The sequence below is a fragment of the Aptenodytes forsteri genome, unplaced genomic scaffold, assembly GCF_000699145.1.
Source record: "Aptenodytes forsteri isolate BGI_AS27 unplaced genomic scaffold, ASM69914v1 Scaffold54, whole genome shotgun sequence".
Taxonomy (NCBI): Eukaryota; Metazoa; Chordata; class Aves; order Sphenisciformes; family Spheniscidae; genus Aptenodytes; species Aptenodytes forsteri.
Genome location: NW_008796044.1, coordinates 14591492 through 14607578, shown reverse-complemented (window position 1 = coordinate 14607578; position 16087 = coordinate 14591492). Strand labels below are relative to the sequence as shown.

Genomic DNA, 16087 nt, shown 5'->3' with positions numbered 1-16087 from the left:
GGGTGATTCGCTGCCCGCGGGCACCTGCCCAAAACCCGGGCTCCGGGCCTTAAATGAAGCGTCCCCGCGGGGCCGGGGCTGGTGGGGACTCTTATTCTGACAGCGGTGCGGGCAGGAGGACAGGCAGGTCCCGCCGTGTCATCTGCTGGCAGCACGTTAGAGCCTCCGGTCTTATAACGCTACGCGGAGGGGCTACTATGACAGTCCGGGTCAGTGAATGACGGTCCCTTCCCAAAATACCGGTTAGAGCCCAGGTGACAACTTCTAGGCTGTAGGTAAGGCGCCGTGTTTGGTGTTTTTTTTTTCCACGTCACTTTTTACTTCGAAGCCGGTTAGGGAGCTGGCGTGGGAAACCGCAGCGTGCTGGGTAACGCTGAGGTGGAAGCGCGCCTTGCAGGTGCGGTGGTGTCAAAGGCAACGTGGGAGGCATCGAAGGAAACAAAAAGCGTTATTTTAAAAAGCAAAGTGTCTCTATTATTACTTACTCTTTTCGTCTTGTAAGGTCAAAAGTCTTTTCGGATTTATTTTATTTTTTTCACCCAAATCGAGGTGGAACGATTTGAGGAAAACAGAACTTATCCATTGCTGTGACAAGTGAACCTGTGCATACTTAAGAAGTGCAGTATTCTAGAAAACAAAGTAAATCTATTTCTCTACATAGCCTGTAGGTAAAATGAATGAATCTGTACACAGGCAATGATAGCAAAATGGTATAAAAACAAGTTTCAACGAGTTTTCTCCACCAGTAAATGAGAACATAGTGTGGACGTGCTCCAAAAATTTGAGCCAGCTTCAAATTCCAAGAGCATGCAAGGGGAAGGTTAGGGAATTTTTTACTAGAAAACCTCTGTTTACGTACAGTTAATTTACAACTGATACTGATAATTACCTTTAGGAAATGAAAGCTTTGAATCTTTAAAACAACAGCGATGTCTTCAGTTGATCTTCCCCCCACGGGAATTTATGACCTCATGGAGCCCTTCTTCGGGCTCTCCGATGAGAGGAATACAATATACTGCGTATATATAGCAGCGAAACAGCTGATCTCGGTGCGGCAAGATTACAATTTTTTCCAGCACATGTAACTGTGTGGATTTATATTCTCATTTTTTATTAGTAGCTTTATGTTTATTTTGGGGGGTTATTTATTTATCCTGGAGCTGAAGTTGTTTGTCAGTTTTAACAAACTTGCTCAGTTTGCTCTAATTAAACTTTCCTCTTTTGTAAGTTGATGGAAAGCCCACGTTTAGACATCAAGGACCTGCAAAATAAATGCAGGGCCTTTGAGCAGCTCGGCTTACCCTACTTTATCCTGCAGCTATGTCATTCGGCCAATTGTTAGCCCTAACAGCAAATCTCGGGAAATCACTTCAAACGGAGCAGCACAGTCCTTGGCATTCCAGTCCTAAATCTCAATTGGATATAAAGAGCTCTGAATTCAAAAAACATAAGAGAAGAAATCAGGATACTTGGTTTCAAAGGTTTAGTTTTAGGCTTAAAGAAAGTGGAACCTGTCTCATGCTTCCCTATGGTGTAAGGAATTTCTCGGCACAAATAGCCAATTCTCCGAGAAATAGTACATTTAGTATTTTGACTGGACCCAGAGGTCTTTCGTTAAGATGATATGTGGCAAACTACTTTGCTTAGCAGTAGTATCGACAGTATAGACTTAAGGCAGGTGGTGGGTTGTCTCAATATTGTCTCAATAGCCGTGGTGAGCACTGCACCTGAGTCAGATAGAGTGCGTGACTTGTTATTGGAATCCGAAGTGTTCATACAGTTCCGGAATAGTTCTCCTCAATCCTAAATCTCTTTATTTTAAGCTCAAGCTTTAACTGTCAGTTGCCTGAACTTCATACTCTTTGGATTGCTAATGACTGCTCACGACACAGCATTTTTGTGATTCAAATGGTGATGTACGATTTATTTTATCTGTATTGTCTTCCTTAAGGGAAAATCCACACCAAGAAAGCCTCTATTCTGCAAGGCAAGGGTTCCATTCTATCCAGGAGCCCAGCCAAGAAAGCTTTCGTGGCCTACCACCTAGTTTTTACCAGCCACCTATCCAAAGCCAATTATCACCAACAAAAACCCAGGACAGCCGTGAAACCTCTCCTATGAGTGTCCCTAATTTCCCATCCGTTTCCTCTATGTGCCAACCAACCATGTTTAACTACGAACGTCCAAAACACTTTATCCAGTCTAAGAAAGTGTGTCAAGGGCAACAGCAGCCTCCGGGACCCGCAGCTTCTACCGAGTCAAGCAGACAAATCAAACAGTCCTCCATCCTAATACAGCCTCGTAACCCAAGTGGGCAGAAATTCTCCTCCTCGTCATCACTGAGCTCTTCAATCACGCTCTCCTCGCCTTCCTGTAGTGCCCCTAAGGAATCCACATATCCCGTCACACCTGCATCTGCGCAGTCTCCTGCTAGCTCATCATCTGGGCAGCGGCTTATATCCATGCCTAACCAACCCCCCGCAGCATTCCTGTGCTCAGTGCTACCCTCGCAGCCCGACTATAGCCACACTCCTTCTCCTATGGAACCTCAGTAAGTATATACAGGCTTCTAACCTCCCCTTGCTTTCCTCTGGCCTGGCCTCTCCCGTGCTCTGACCATCCCAAATCCAGCCGTCTGGTGAAACGCCAGCTCGGCCGAAGCCAATGGTACAACTCCCATTGACTTCTGATGTTCGAGGCAGGACTCTGCATGAATTGGGTTAGGAGGCTGAGCGCTTGCCCTTGGTGTCTGTGTGGGAGAGATGGGTATCCACCAGGAATTAAACTGCACAGAAGTCATGTCACGGGCTGCTGTGCAGGTTTTCTGGGGTAGGTTGAACAGTTTAGTTTGGTTTGATGGAAATCTCTTGTTTAAGGGCATCCAGAACAGAAGACGGACACCCATCTCAAATTAATTTCTCTCAACAAACGTGGCTTATGAATGGGGGGCAGGGAGGAAGGCAGTAATATTTCCCCATATAAACAACATAAAGATTCCTAGTAAGTCTCAGCAGTATTTTCAGGTTCCACATCGTGATGGGACTCTACACTCACCTGCAATACAGTTTTCATTAGTCATATGTGCTAACAAAAAGGCTGCCACTTGAAAATTTTACACCTTCAGACTAAAGACCAAATTCTTTCCTGAATATGTATTATATCATTTTGCCTTTGGGCTGCAATCCAAATATCTCCCAAGGTCAGCGAGATCTCAAAGGGAGCTGGGTCTTGCCTTCTCACCAACTTGTATTCCTGCCAATATTAGCTGAAGGTCCTGGGGAGGGAAAGTCAGTGTAGAATATGCAACAAACACTCAACCGAGGATATTAGAAAGGTGATAGGGGCAGGGGGTCCTGCTGGCTTGGATATAAATTCAGGTTTAAGTGTCAGTTTGTATTCAGGAAATCTGAATGTTTCTGGGGTTTTTTTGAATCGCAGCACTGTGGGAAGCGGAAAGGTAAGACGGAGTGGGCTGGCTGGGGCACTCAGAAGTGTTTCTTAAAAGTACTGCAGGAGTCGGGGGGGGGATTAGATATGCACCTGGAGTAACCGCTGGGTTTTGTGTATGTAGTGTGGCCTTGTTTGTTTTCATAGTAAAGGGCTTTGGTGCCTCACTATGCTTTTCGTATAAGCTGCTCTTAAATGCAACATCCTGTGAGTTGAGGAATTATTTTCCTAATCATCCTACAAATGAGCAAACGGGGACATGAGACATATTAATCTGTTGGGCAAATTATGAAAGTTCTTAACTTATAACTTGGGCAAGCTATTAAGTCCAAGCAGTGCTGGGAGTACGTACCAGAATTTTAACCCTTCTACCCTATTCTAATCAGCAGAACAAATTCCCAAGCGACAGCAAGAAGAGGATTTTGAATAGAAATAATTGCTGAACACAACTGCAGCATACAAGGCCCCGCTGCGTGTAATGAACCGGGTTAGATCCTGTCAGCACAGAGTGCTGTGACCTCTAGTAGGCCTTCACAACCCATTTTGAGGGATGCTTCTCTTTTCCTAGCACCTTTCAGAAACAAGTCTACTATCTAACTCCAAGACTTGATTGTGTCTCTTGACTATGGATTACAGGATCAGGCTATGTGGGGGGTTGCAGCAAGGGCTCCTAAAGACCCAGCCTAGCTTGGGGTAAGCTTGGCTATTGAACATCTGGACAGAAATGCTGTATGAAGTAATTTTCTGGGGCCAAGGAGAAGAGGACAACTAAGAAGCTATTTGTTCATACCTAATCAACTAGTTTGTGACCTTGCTGTGGATTTGCAGCACCCAGGGCCTTTTTAACAATTGAGATTGTACAGGAATGCAGTTTTTGAGGGAGAACTTGCTCCTGGACAGACTCGCATTGCTCAGTGGAGTTAGTGGTTCCCTCAAAACACTGCTAGCCTTACTGCACACACCCGAGTCAGGGCAGGGGCCACTGCAGGATGTGGGGATGCTGAACAGTGACCCACAGCAAACTGCTGTGAGTGTTGTGGGAGGACACTCAATGACTTGGCTAGACCATGATGCTTCCTCTTAAGTTTTTGATACTCAATTATGTCACCTAGCCTATCTCCCACATGCTTTACAGGTCCATTTGAACCACAGTCTCTAGGTAGCAGGTTCACGTTTTTGTGTGTATTCTATGAAGCTGTAGCAAACAGTCAAGCAGGCCTACAGGAATAACTTTGTTTTCTCTTCCTGCATGAGTAGTTACTCACAACCAATGTATAACAAACAAGCTAGCATCAACTCTATGCAGAAGACATCAGACCAAGAAATTCGAGGAACAAAAGAGGCCCTCATTCAGGACTTGGAAAAGAAACTCCGATGCAAAGACAACCTTCTGCAGAATGGCAACCAGGTAAGGGAAATCTGCTGATTAAAGAACCAGTTTGCTCTGACTCTCGGTAGTGCAAGCGGGGATGCAGAGACTAATTCTAGTGCCCCAGAGGCTGGAGCCTCCAAACTAAGCTGAAAGCAGAAGGAAACGCAGGAGCAACACTGCCCAAACACCTTTACTCAGAACCTCAACAGATCCCAGCAAGAGCTCTTTGAGCCATTTATGACCAGAATATTGTTTCAATGTGAGGTAGCTGATTTTTTCCATTAGAAATGTAAAAAAACATCTCTTCCAACAGTGACTCCATTTTTAATCACGGCTCAGGGCTGGTGTAAAAGGCGTGGTTCTGAAAGATTTACATCCAATCTCTTTGTTTCCAATACCCTCCTCACAGTTATTTTTGCTATTAGAATGCAAATAGCTGTACTGGTGGGCCAGGTTCAGCTCAGCCCTGAGAAGGCCCTTCCCTCTAGAGGAGCACCATATGGCTAGTGCATGATGAAAGCTGGCCTGAATGTGTGGCAAGAGAGATGGTTGCTCTAAGTCTGTCTGTAGGCATCTACTGTGGCAACTGAATGTCTGCATCTCCTGTGACTTCAGTAAGGGATGCGCTGACTTCTGAAAGCCATCTGATGCAGCAAGATGGCTTTGACCTACTATTGCCTTTCCCTCTCATCCTACCTTCTTGGCCAGCACACAACACTCAAGCTGTCTTTGAATTTGTGCAATCAAATTAATAAGGCTAGGGTCAGGAGAAAGGTACACGTTAAGAGCCGTGGCACAAACTGGAACTCTCTGCTGGGGATCCTGCTGAACATCACATCCACAGACAACTAGAAACCCAAGGAGAATCCCTCAGTTCTCCAGACATGGTTTCACCCTGGCTTTCAACGCTGGGGCTAATAAACCACCCCAAATCATTAGAAACTTGGAGAAGTACCAGTATTTGAAAGCTCATTGTAGAGACCATCACCGCATGTGGTAAACCTCTTTGATTTCTTTTTATATGAACAACAACAAATCAAAGAAATTACATGAGCTTTTATCATGAAGTCTGTCTCCTGTAAGAAGGTCTCTTAGTCTCAGTACCTACTTATTTATTCTGCAAAGGGACAAAATGCAGTCCCCTTTACCAAGAAATCCAAATCTGGAAGAAAAATTTGCTTACCAGCAGGGAAGCACATTACAGCAAGCTAGAGTGAGCAGGTCTCTAACGTGGGAACCTTCCTGCTGGCTGGAGGCAGACTAGTGTAAAAGCCCAGTGTTCCATCTCCTTTCCCCTGAAGCAGAAAGGAGTTTTTCCATTACCATCAGTGGGAACAGGTTTGTGTCATAGATATAATTTAAATATTGGCTGGAGGCAGACTAGTGTAAAAGCCCAGTGTTCCATCTCCTTTCCCCTGAAGCAGAAAGGAGTTTTTCCATTACCATCAGTGGGAACAGGTTTGTGTCATAGATATAATTTTAAATATTGAAGGAAAAAAAAAAAAATAGGTCAAATCTGACTTAATGTGTCCCGAACATGAATGTCCTATCTGCTGTAAGAAAACTTGCCATTGCAAGCCAGCTTTTCTTCCCATAGAAAGCCAGGCTAAAAATAAGGCTTATGCAATCACCAGTCTGTGTCCTCCTCCCCTTGTCCTCCAACAATGTCTGAACCAACTGGCCAATCTCAGCCACACTTGATACAGCTGTAATGACCTCAGGGATATTGAGCTCCCACAGGTTTTGCAAAAGGTCTCTCTTGCTTGCTTCTAAAGAAAAGTCCCACAGGCCTCCCCAAGCCCTCATCTACCCAGGAGTAGCCAAGTACATGTCCCGTACACAGTAGCAATTCAGTCAGAGCTTGTCCTCACAAAACCCAAACCCAAGGTAAACTTTGTGGGAAGCAAAGCGTCAGGTGTTCTGGTGCTCAGGGGACTAACGTACTCTTCTAAAGTAACCCAACTGACAGAACTTGAATTTAACTCTGCATATATTTATCCCCGTGTGCTGCATCCATATTGTAGGAACTTACTGTTACATGACTGAAACGCATTCTTGCCTCCTCTCAAGACAGCACACAGCATTTCATAAGGCGGCTGTTGCGCTGGTATAAGCTTCCCTTGTGCTTTCAGGGATACTGGTGCTCCTCTCTGGCTGTGTCTGCTTCTGGTGTGGCTCTTGCTTTTTTGGGAGTAGGGGACACTAGCATCCATCATGCCTCTAGCTCCTGAAGTAAATCCACAGCTGAATGACTTGGGAAGTTTTCCCAGTGCTAACAGAAAGGTACCCTGGGACTTACTCTGGCTTCTGAGATAATGCCATCAGCTACCCATAAATAATCCCAGCAGAGAAAGAGGAGGAGTGGAAGGCCACAGATGGCATTAGAGAGGCTTTGATGAACAGGCAGTTTAATCTTTTATGCATTTCAGCGCTGTATATATTGAGGCTGACTTCAGTAGGCATCACGGACTGCAAACCCTCTGGAACAGACGTGGTGTTTCTATTCAGCCGCTGCTTTCATTGACAACACCCTAATTTGTAGCATATTAACGTGCTCTTATAAGCTGATCTGAAATAGTAAATGGACTTCTGACTATAATTCCTCTCCGCTCTGCTTTAAGCGATTAACTTATGAAGAAAGAATGGCTCGCAGGCTGCTCGGACCAGTAAATGCTGCATCTGTGTTGGAAGCACAAAGTGAAGACAACATGCAGAACGCACAGGTAAATGGGGACCTGTCTCTAGAACAATGATTTCCTGGTGACTGTGTTGTGACCTGCTTGTACCTGAATAGGGCGGAGAGTTGAGGTTTTCTTGGTACCACAAGGGAAGGGAAGGGAAGGGAAGGGAAGGGGACAGCTCTCACTGGCAGAACTCTGTATAGTAGGGATTTGGGGTTTTTTTGGGGAGCATGGTGGCAGATGGGGGGAAATTTAAGCACCATCCCCTTGCTGGGCCTGATCTGTAGGAATGACCTCTCCAGGGAGGAATTACAACAGCTGCTGCACAGCACATTACACCCTGCCTGTGACAGGCAGGGAGCAGCACAGCGAGGGATACAGGTACCCACTCTCTAAGAGCCCGAGTTCAGACTTGGCCAGGACAGCAAGATTTACACCTGTCACTGTTTGGAATAAGTGACATTGACTACAAGAGGTCAGGGCCTTGGGGTGGGATCGGTTGGGTTTTAGCTCTTCCAGGGGCCTGCAATCATTAAGAGAAGGCAAGGCAGTTATTTTAGCAGCCCACATGCTGATAGACGAGAATCTATTACTACTGGCATTTTCAAAAGCGTTTTAGTTGGAGACTTGCATCATTCATTGGTTATTCAGGCCAGTTAAAAGCTCTCTTTGGCACTTCTGTGATCAAAGTTAGTTGAAATGTCTGTGATGTGGCACTGGGTACCTGTGCAGCCAAAGAAAACATCCCTCCTGCCGCACGCACGCAGGGAGGCAGCAGGCTGGCATACACCTTCCAAAGTGCAGTTAGCAAAACTCTTCAATGAAAAAGAGACACTTAAGATCACAGCAAGGGAGGAATATAGAATTTGAACTATTTCTCCCTAACAATCACCTGACAACAGGAGGCAAGAAGGGAATATTATGGATTTCAGCGAGCAAGGGAAACCTCATTTTTTGCAGAGAACAAGGAAACATTCAGTCAAAACATGATGACTGACTTTTCAGGGTGTGTCAAATGCTGCATAAAAAGGAGCATTGGAAGGAGAGATTGGCTTATGTTTGGAAGATCTTATTCCCATTGTTCAGTCTTATTTTTAAATATTGTAGTCACTGATTCATTCAGCCTCCTGATTCCTCAGGAACTTAACTACACAGTCAGTCCATATAATAAAGCATTAGAATTATCATCAGCAACTTCATCACTACAGCATCATTTCACAAGACAAGTAATAATTGTACAGAACTTGTGTAAATGAGCAGATACAAGCAATTGCCTTTGGACTCAGCATTGAGCTTAGTCAGCAAAACCCTTACTCATGTGATGCTCCCCCTGAACTGAAGACTGCTTCTGTGCTTGAAGTTTAAACCCAGGCTTAAACGTTCCACAGGACTGGGCTACAGAACACAGAACCAAGCATGGCGATGGCTCAACGCAAACACGCCAGAAATTTCCATGCAGTTTCCTCTATCTGACTCCATTGCTAAAATGAGTCACTGGTAATAAAATCTGCTTGTATTTTCCAAACATCCAAGTTCCTAGCAGGAATCAATCCTGGGTACTTTAGCAGATTTACTCATGTGATTGTGGAGTTGTCTGCAAGCTTAGTTGGTGCTGTGATCTAGAAAGAAAAGTATTTTCCAGCTCAGCATGTGTTCATTGCTATTGGTACCATATTTAAGTGGGCACAATACAGTGTTCTTGCCAGCGATTCCACTGCTATTCCTGCTATAGGGAAGGACACTCCGTACTTAGCTCTCATTTTAGATACTGCCAGTAGTACTACTCCCCTCTAACAAAGGTTATTGGCTGGCCAAAAATCTTGCATGCCAAACAAAACTGCTGCACCTACCACCTGTGCAGAGTGATGAGAAGTTGTCCCATTCTATTAATGGTACTTGTTACTGTCATGGCAAAGCCTAGGGTGAAAACAGAGTGTATTAGCTCCTGATGCAAGTTTCTTTATCTCTTGTCCCAACGACTTCTGAAGTATTCAGTTTGCTTTTAAGCAGCAGTCAGGATACTAACTTAAAATGGCTTCTCGTTCAGTTTATAGATAAAACTTTCTCTCTGAGTTAACTCACCTCTCCTCTTCCTCTTTCCAAGCACCAGAATGCAGAAAACATCAGGCTGCAGGTTCCTACAACACATGTAAGGTAATGTCGTGGTTTAACCCCAGTCGGCAACTAAGCACCACACAGCCACTAGCTCACCCTCCCCTACCCCAGTGGGATGGGGGAGAGAATCAGAAGAGCATAAATTTGTGCTGCGCTACTCTTCAAGACCTTATTTTAAATGTTTCTAGACAATGGTAGTTTTACTTCGCTACTTATCACTTTTTCTGAAGTAGTAATTATGAAATTCATTTACTCCTTTTCAACTAAAACGCTACCATTTGTGGATGGTTGATGATGCCTATGATCTTAATCCAGTCAATTCTAAGCATAACACTAAAGGTTTAAAGACTCCACGTACCTAGGGCAAATACGCTTCGTATTCTAGAAGCTATAACTCTAGTCAAAGCAAGGTTCGACGATGTAAATGATGAAACATAGCATGATGAAACACAGCCTACACTGCTTTTGTGAATTCTTTTGGATATTAGGCCAAAGATGAAGGTTTCATATGTTATGCTTCTGTCTTGAATTGAACAACTTGAGCAAGATAAGTGGTTGATCAAACCTCGTGCCTTACAGCTGAAAAACAAACCAGAACTGTAGTGTTGGATTCCTAAATGTGTTGAGGGACTCCAGCTGCAATTGGTGCTTCAATGTCATTTGTGCTATGGTAACTTTTACACAATTAACTGTTTCTGTCCACTTTTTAGGAGCAGACCGTCCTCAAGAGGAGATGAGCGTGGACATGACTCCATCCAGGAAAAGTTTTTTCAGCCACGTTTTACACAAGTGCCTGAAGACATAATTATTGAGGAGGGGCGATTCTGCAGGCTCGACTTCAAAGTAATACCAGCCTTTCACTTTCAGTCCTATTAGCTCTGTGGGGTGTGTGGCATGAAGAGAGGTCTCTGAGCCGCAGTGTCTTTGCACTTAAATAAGCCAGAGCACTAACGGCAGACGGTGCAGGGTCTCTCCAGGCAATGTAAACAAGAAATAGGAGATAGGTAAATGTTTCAGCACTTTCCCTTGGAAAATGTAAGTGGAATTAGCTGCATAAGAATATGGTTAAAGCTAAATAGTGGTAAATATGGACCGCCACAGAAGACCTTCTAGACCTCATTGGGAAGAATGAATGTTAAGGCCCTGCTGAAAGAAGGCATTTAGGGACGTGACCTTGTGCTTTGCACTGAGACTCCACTGACTTCAGTGGACACATGCTGGACACATGTCCAGCAAGGCCTGTTTAGAACTAGCCCGACTTTAATGAGTCTTCTCTGAGGTAACTGTGCCCTTGCTGGAGCAGACAATCTGGCAAGGAAATGCCCTAATTACAAACAAACAAAATGCCAGAACGGCCTGAAGCTGCATGGCAATTGTACCAACCCTAGGGTAAGAAAAAACCTAGGTCTTCTGCACATGCAACTTTACTGCAAAGGCTGTTTGCCGATTGTGGTTTGGCTTGGTTTTTCCTAATCACTTCCAATCCATTTTTCTTAAGTCAACTCTTGCCAGACATTGGCATAACCTTTAGCCATTTTGCTGCAAATTGCTTAACTTCTGAATGTCATGGACAACCTGGAGCATGTCTGCAGGACAGTTTATTACATACATTATCAAAACAGTATGGATGTCAGCACTGCTGACAGTGCTAGATGTGGGATTAAAAGGCTGAGTTCCCCCCCTCCATGAACCCACAATGAGTATCTTTGGCCTAATCCAAACTACCTCACAGGATGGGAACAACAGGGGTTTGCAGGAACAGCATCCACTGTCTTGTAGCTAAAGCTCATCTCTCCGTGGCACCTCATGAGCCTTTCTCTCTGTGCAGCTCCACATTAATATTCAAAACTAGGCAAGACTGTAAAATTTTTCAGTAGGATCATGATTTGATCTTCTATTGGCATCAAGCTCCCTATAGCATTGAAGGGCTTTTGTCATCTTAAAGCTGTTTAACTTTCACTGCTTTCCTCTCCTTCACAGGTTAGCGGGCTGCCGACTCCAGATGTGATGTGGTATCAGAATGGAAGGATGGTTCATCAAGATCAGTTCCATAAAATGATAGTGTCAGAAAAGGGATTCCACTCATTTATTTTTGAAGCAGTCAAATCATCTGATGCAGGGACATATGAATGTGTGGCTGTCAACCGTGCAGGAGAAGCGTCTTTCGCAGTAAAAGTGGAAGTAATTGGTAAGACTGAGAGCACTGATAATTATCTGGTCACACATGGAAAGTCTCAGTAATCTAATGCCTTCTTCTGTGTGTTTGGGACATAAAACAATTAAGAAGCAGACGTAGATCTCCAGATATTCAGGCTCAAAGTATAACAAACACCTTACCTTTTCCAAGACTGTTTTAATACATACATCTGAGATGACATATTTCTTCAAAGCACTTCTAGTGGGATATTTAGATGTAGTGGGATGTCCAGAATTTGGGAGTTATTAATCTCCCAGAATTGATAATATATGTTGATTGACTCTCCTCCTAAAGTGGATTGTGTCTACTACACCCTTATGCTCATGGGAATTGCCTGCAGGCTAAGGAGTTGGGTTGAAGAGTATCTTACGTTTTACTGAATCTTTAGGTTGTGAAATAATCGACTAAAAGAACATTTTGATTCCAATAAGTTAGCCCCCATGGTAGCGTTATGTATTGGATGCTGTGTTACTTATTATTTGAGGCTGTGTTGCTTGAAGTCCCTATTCCCTATTCTCTGGACTCTCTAGACCATAACCAGAGCCCCTGGGTTCTATTGTATATGGGATGAGTTATTTGACAACCTGGCAAGGTAGATATCTAGCTGGCCAACTTGGCAACAAAACCTACTTTTAAGGTGTCCTGAAGTGAAATGCCTTCATTATAATACTAAAAAACACACCCACAGGTCAAGAAGACCCTTGCCCAGGTGAAGACCCTTCCCCCACGCAAGCATAGTAACAGAAGAGAATGACATAACCTATATTATAATTATATGTAAATCACTAACCAGTCATTGTAACTGGGAGTGTACTACCTTATAATTTTTGTGTATAAATGTAACGGTGATCTAGCCATAGGTGTGCTTGATTTGTGGAATTCCACCTTGCACCCGGCGCCGTAATAAAGAATGCCTGCTTTCTAAACCTCCAAAATGGAGTCTTAGAGAGTTCATCATCTGCCGACTTACGGTAACAGTTGCAGTAAGGAACATGTGCCCTCCTGAATTTAGCATTCTGAAATCTTAAAGAACAAGCCTGGTATTAGCATTCAATACTTACAGTAACTCGTTCTTATCTTTCCTCTTTAATTTAGCAAAAGAACATCACACACCTCCAACTTTCATCTTCAAGCCACAAAGCAAAAAGGTTTTTGAAGGAGATACGGCCAGACTTGAATGCCAGATCTCTGCTATCCCAACACCCCGGATTTACTGGAAAAGAAACAACGAAATGGTACAATATAATACAGACCGAATAAGGTATCCTACTAATGAGTTGGCCATTGGTGTGTTAGAAAACAATAACTTTGTTAAGTCAAATTTGAATTGGCTGATTTCTAAAAGCAGCAAGCTGGAAAGCTAGATCTGCCCCTCGTTTATGGCACATGGTGAACAGGCCCATGTGCTGGACAGGCACGATGCTCCAAGTCTTTTTTTAAGGGCACGGAGAGAAAACTGTGACCAGATGCCACTCTGAATTCTAGCAGCAGAGAAGGCCCACAGAGAAGCATGCCTTTAGGACTGAAACATGCAATGCATTCATCATGCTCTGAGGCTGTGGGGCTACAGAAGGGCCTTGATGCCACATGAATGGTATCATGTGAATTGCTGGTGGCTCACAACACAAATGTGGTGTTTATGTCTAAATAGTTTGCAGTGCCCTGCAAGAATTGTTCTAGGGCTTTCTCAGCTCCTCAGCATGTAAACTGACTCTCTGATTTCAATGTCTTCACTCCTTCCACCTCCAAGCACTTACACATAAACACCTTCATTTTTCAGCTTGTTACATGACAATACTGGAAGGATTTGCCTCCTGATTCATAATGCAAACAAGAAAGATGCTGGTTGGTATACCGTATCTGCTGTCAACGGAGCAGGTGTGGCCACATGCCATGCCAGGCTGGAAGTTGCAAGTAAGTACCACATCACAGTGCCACAACCACAACGGAAACTGCCACTGGCACTTATATTCAGAACAGACCCCCAAGATTAAATCACAGAATCATTTAGGTTGGAAAAGAGCTTTAAGATCATCGAGTCCAACCGCAAACCTAACACTGCCATTAACCTAATAAAGCTTGGACTGCTGGCAGGATTTCTTTCCCAAGATACTGAAACTAGACAGAAAGTAACTACCTCAGGAAAAATTCATATTTGTTTAATGCCCAGACACTACGTGATGTGTCCTTTGCATATTGTACGCATCTGCTATCTGCGCTGTTTAAAGACTACAACTCGATTGATACCAAGAAGGAAGGTGAATATAGTCCTTTCCATAACTCTCTGGTATCTGAGATATGGACTTGTCTGTCAAATTCTTCCTAAGGGGTTCCTGGTTTATGTGGCAGATAAAAAGCAATTGGGTTGCTCTACCATGGGTGTTTCCACAGTCTAAGACACTTAAAGAGGCTTTTTTCTCTCTTCCAGCACATGCAATCAAGCCAGTTCCAGCCGCCAAGCAGTTACGGGTTCGACCAACTTTTAGCAAGTATTTGGCACTTAATGGAAGAGGACTGGATGTGAAACAAGCTTTCTCACCAGAAGGAGAGTTTCAGCGTTTGGCTGAGCAGTCTGGACTGTATGAAAGCGATGAACTTTAACTGGAAATGAAGAGGAAAACCCACACCTATAAGAGACAATTACAACATAGATGCAGTTAACTGGTGATTGCTCTAATTAGCAAAATACCTATCTACATATTTTTACTTTGACTCTTGCACATTCAGCTGTTCCCATTTTACCATGTTAGATTTTATTTATATGGGTTGGTGAATATAACCATTTACTGAGAATTGTATTTTAACTATAAAGCCTAAGAAAGCAGGCTAATTAGTTTTTACAAGTGTGGGTGGGTTTAGTTCCACCTGTGCTTGGTTACATGCTGAAGTAGATTGGTTTGTACTGCTTCTCTAATATCACTTTTGATGATAATATCAGAAGTCTGTACTGTCTGAATACTAAAACTAAATAGACTAGAGTGTTTTTATGAGAATAAATTAGAGGCAAATAAAATCCAACATTGACTGTGACTCTTCCTTGATCTGTTAAAACCAGCTACAGATGTCAGGCATCAGCTGCAGCCTGGCAAAGATGGATCCTTACCCTACTAAGTCTGCCACTGCTCCCCTCCCTTTCCTGCTCTCCCCATTACTTGTCTCCTGATAGCTATAAACTATTTAGTATAAACTAGATACTGACACTCCCTTAACACTAAAACACGTCAGTGAATATTTTTTCTCCTTGCACACTTGACCCAAAAGCTGCGCTGTATAATATGAAGCAGTAAGGCTACCACCTTTCCCCTTTCTTACTCTTTTAATCAAGGAGTAGCTGTGACTTACCTGACTGTTGGCTCTCAACAAGCTGTTGAGCTGAATCATCCAAACAGTTTGCATGCTGCTATTCACAGCCACCTTGCTCAAAATAATAATAAACACCACAAAACCTGATTTTGCCAAACTCCAACAAACCTAATTTCTGAAGATTTTTCAGCTGCAGTTGCTACAGGAAAATTTGTGAGGATGGAACCAGCCTGAACTCCTCTCGGGGGGTGCACAGTAACGCTGCTGCTAGTCAGTAAACACCACGAGAATCTTCCAGAATGGAAAAAATGAGGTCTTGACCTCACGCCACACCGCTGTATCATTAAATAAAACCCCCAAATCTGAACTGCACAACACTGACTATTAAACTCCCAAGAAAATCCTGCAGCTCTACCACCACGCTTCTCCTGCGGGCTGCCCGAGCAATGAAATACACTAAAATAACTCCCCCCGCTGACGCTCTTTGTGGGTTTGAGCTGATCAAAGCAGACTGATACCCAGTTCCCCCACAGGCTTCTTTTGAACGTAAAGGCACTGCGATGCTTGGGCGAGAGTGCGGTATCAGCGCTGAGCAGCAGTACCAGGTCTGGCACAGGAGCATCCTAAGTTCTCCTAACGTCTGGGAGCCCCAGCAGCACCTGAGCTTGCAGCGTTTGCATTAATATACATGTAAATGAACATATCCTGTGTTCCCTGCCGCTCTTCACAGCGGGAAGGGAATTTCCTAATTGGCTGAATTTAGCCTGGAAGCAACCAGGCGCTGCAATTTATCGTTTAATTTCCCCCCGAAGGAACGGCTGCCAACACGGGGGATGGAAGCGCGGGCTCTATCAGGCACCGCTGCTGCGGCCCTGCGGGGCTTTGCAGGGGGCAGGCCGGGACAGACCCGCTGAACACCACTGACAGAATTAAACAACGATAATAATGAGCTCCCGGGGCGGGAGGGGCAGA

The 16087-nt window shown here is 44.0% G+C and overlaps 2 protein-coding genes across 3 annotated transcripts in view; both read left to right on the top strand.

Annotated features, from left to right (window-relative positions):
• Positions 1 to 63: 63 nt before the first annotated feature.
• Positions 64 to 14840, top strand: MYOT (myotilin). Of its 2 annotated transcripts, XM_009285897.2 has the most exons (10): positions 64 to 275; positions 1952 to 2551; positions 4705 to 4855; positions 7441 to 7542; positions 9605 to 9654; positions 10326 to 10458; positions 11596 to 11803; positions 12908 to 13073; positions 13593 to 13726; positions 14241 to 14840. In XM_009285897.2, the coding sequence occupies exons 2-10, from the start codon at positions 2118 to 2120 to the stop codon at positions 14411 to 14413; spliced, it is 1551 nt and encodes a 516-aa protein (XP_009284172.1). In that variant the 5' UTR covers positions 64 to 275; positions 1952 to 2117; the 3' UTR covers positions 14414 to 14840. The 2 variants fall into 2 exon arrangements, with proteins under 2 accessions (XP_009284172.1, XP_009284173.1); XM_009285898.2 differs by lacking the exon at positions 1952 to 2551 and having other exon boundaries at positions 65 to 275.
• Positions 14841 to 15675: 835 nt separating this feature from the next.
• Positions 15676 to 16087, top strand: part of PKD2L2 (polycystin 2 like 2, transient receptor potential cation channel) — a 12457-nt gene continuing 12045 nt past the window's right edge. Inside the window, exon 1 of the mRNA XM_009286067.1 lies at positions 15676 to 15694. Within this exon, the coding sequence (XP_009284342.1) occupies positions 15676 to 15694 (19 nt within the window). The remainder of the gene's footprint in view (positions 15695 to 16087) is intronic.

Bases quoted from the DNA above. Each gene is read 5' to 3' on its own strand.
- MYOT (XM_009285897.2), top strand. From the start codon at position 2,118: ATGAGTGTCCCTAATTTCCCATCCGTTTCCTCTATGTGCCAACCAACC. The intron at 7,543-9,604 runs GTAAATGGGGAC...CCTCTTTCCAAG, and splicing joins ACAACATGCAGAACGCACAG to CACCAGAATGCAGAAAACAT. The intron at 9,655-10,325 runs GTAATGTCGTGG...TCCACTTTTTAG, and splicing joins GTTCCTACAACACATGTAAG to GAGCAGACCGTCCTCAAGAG.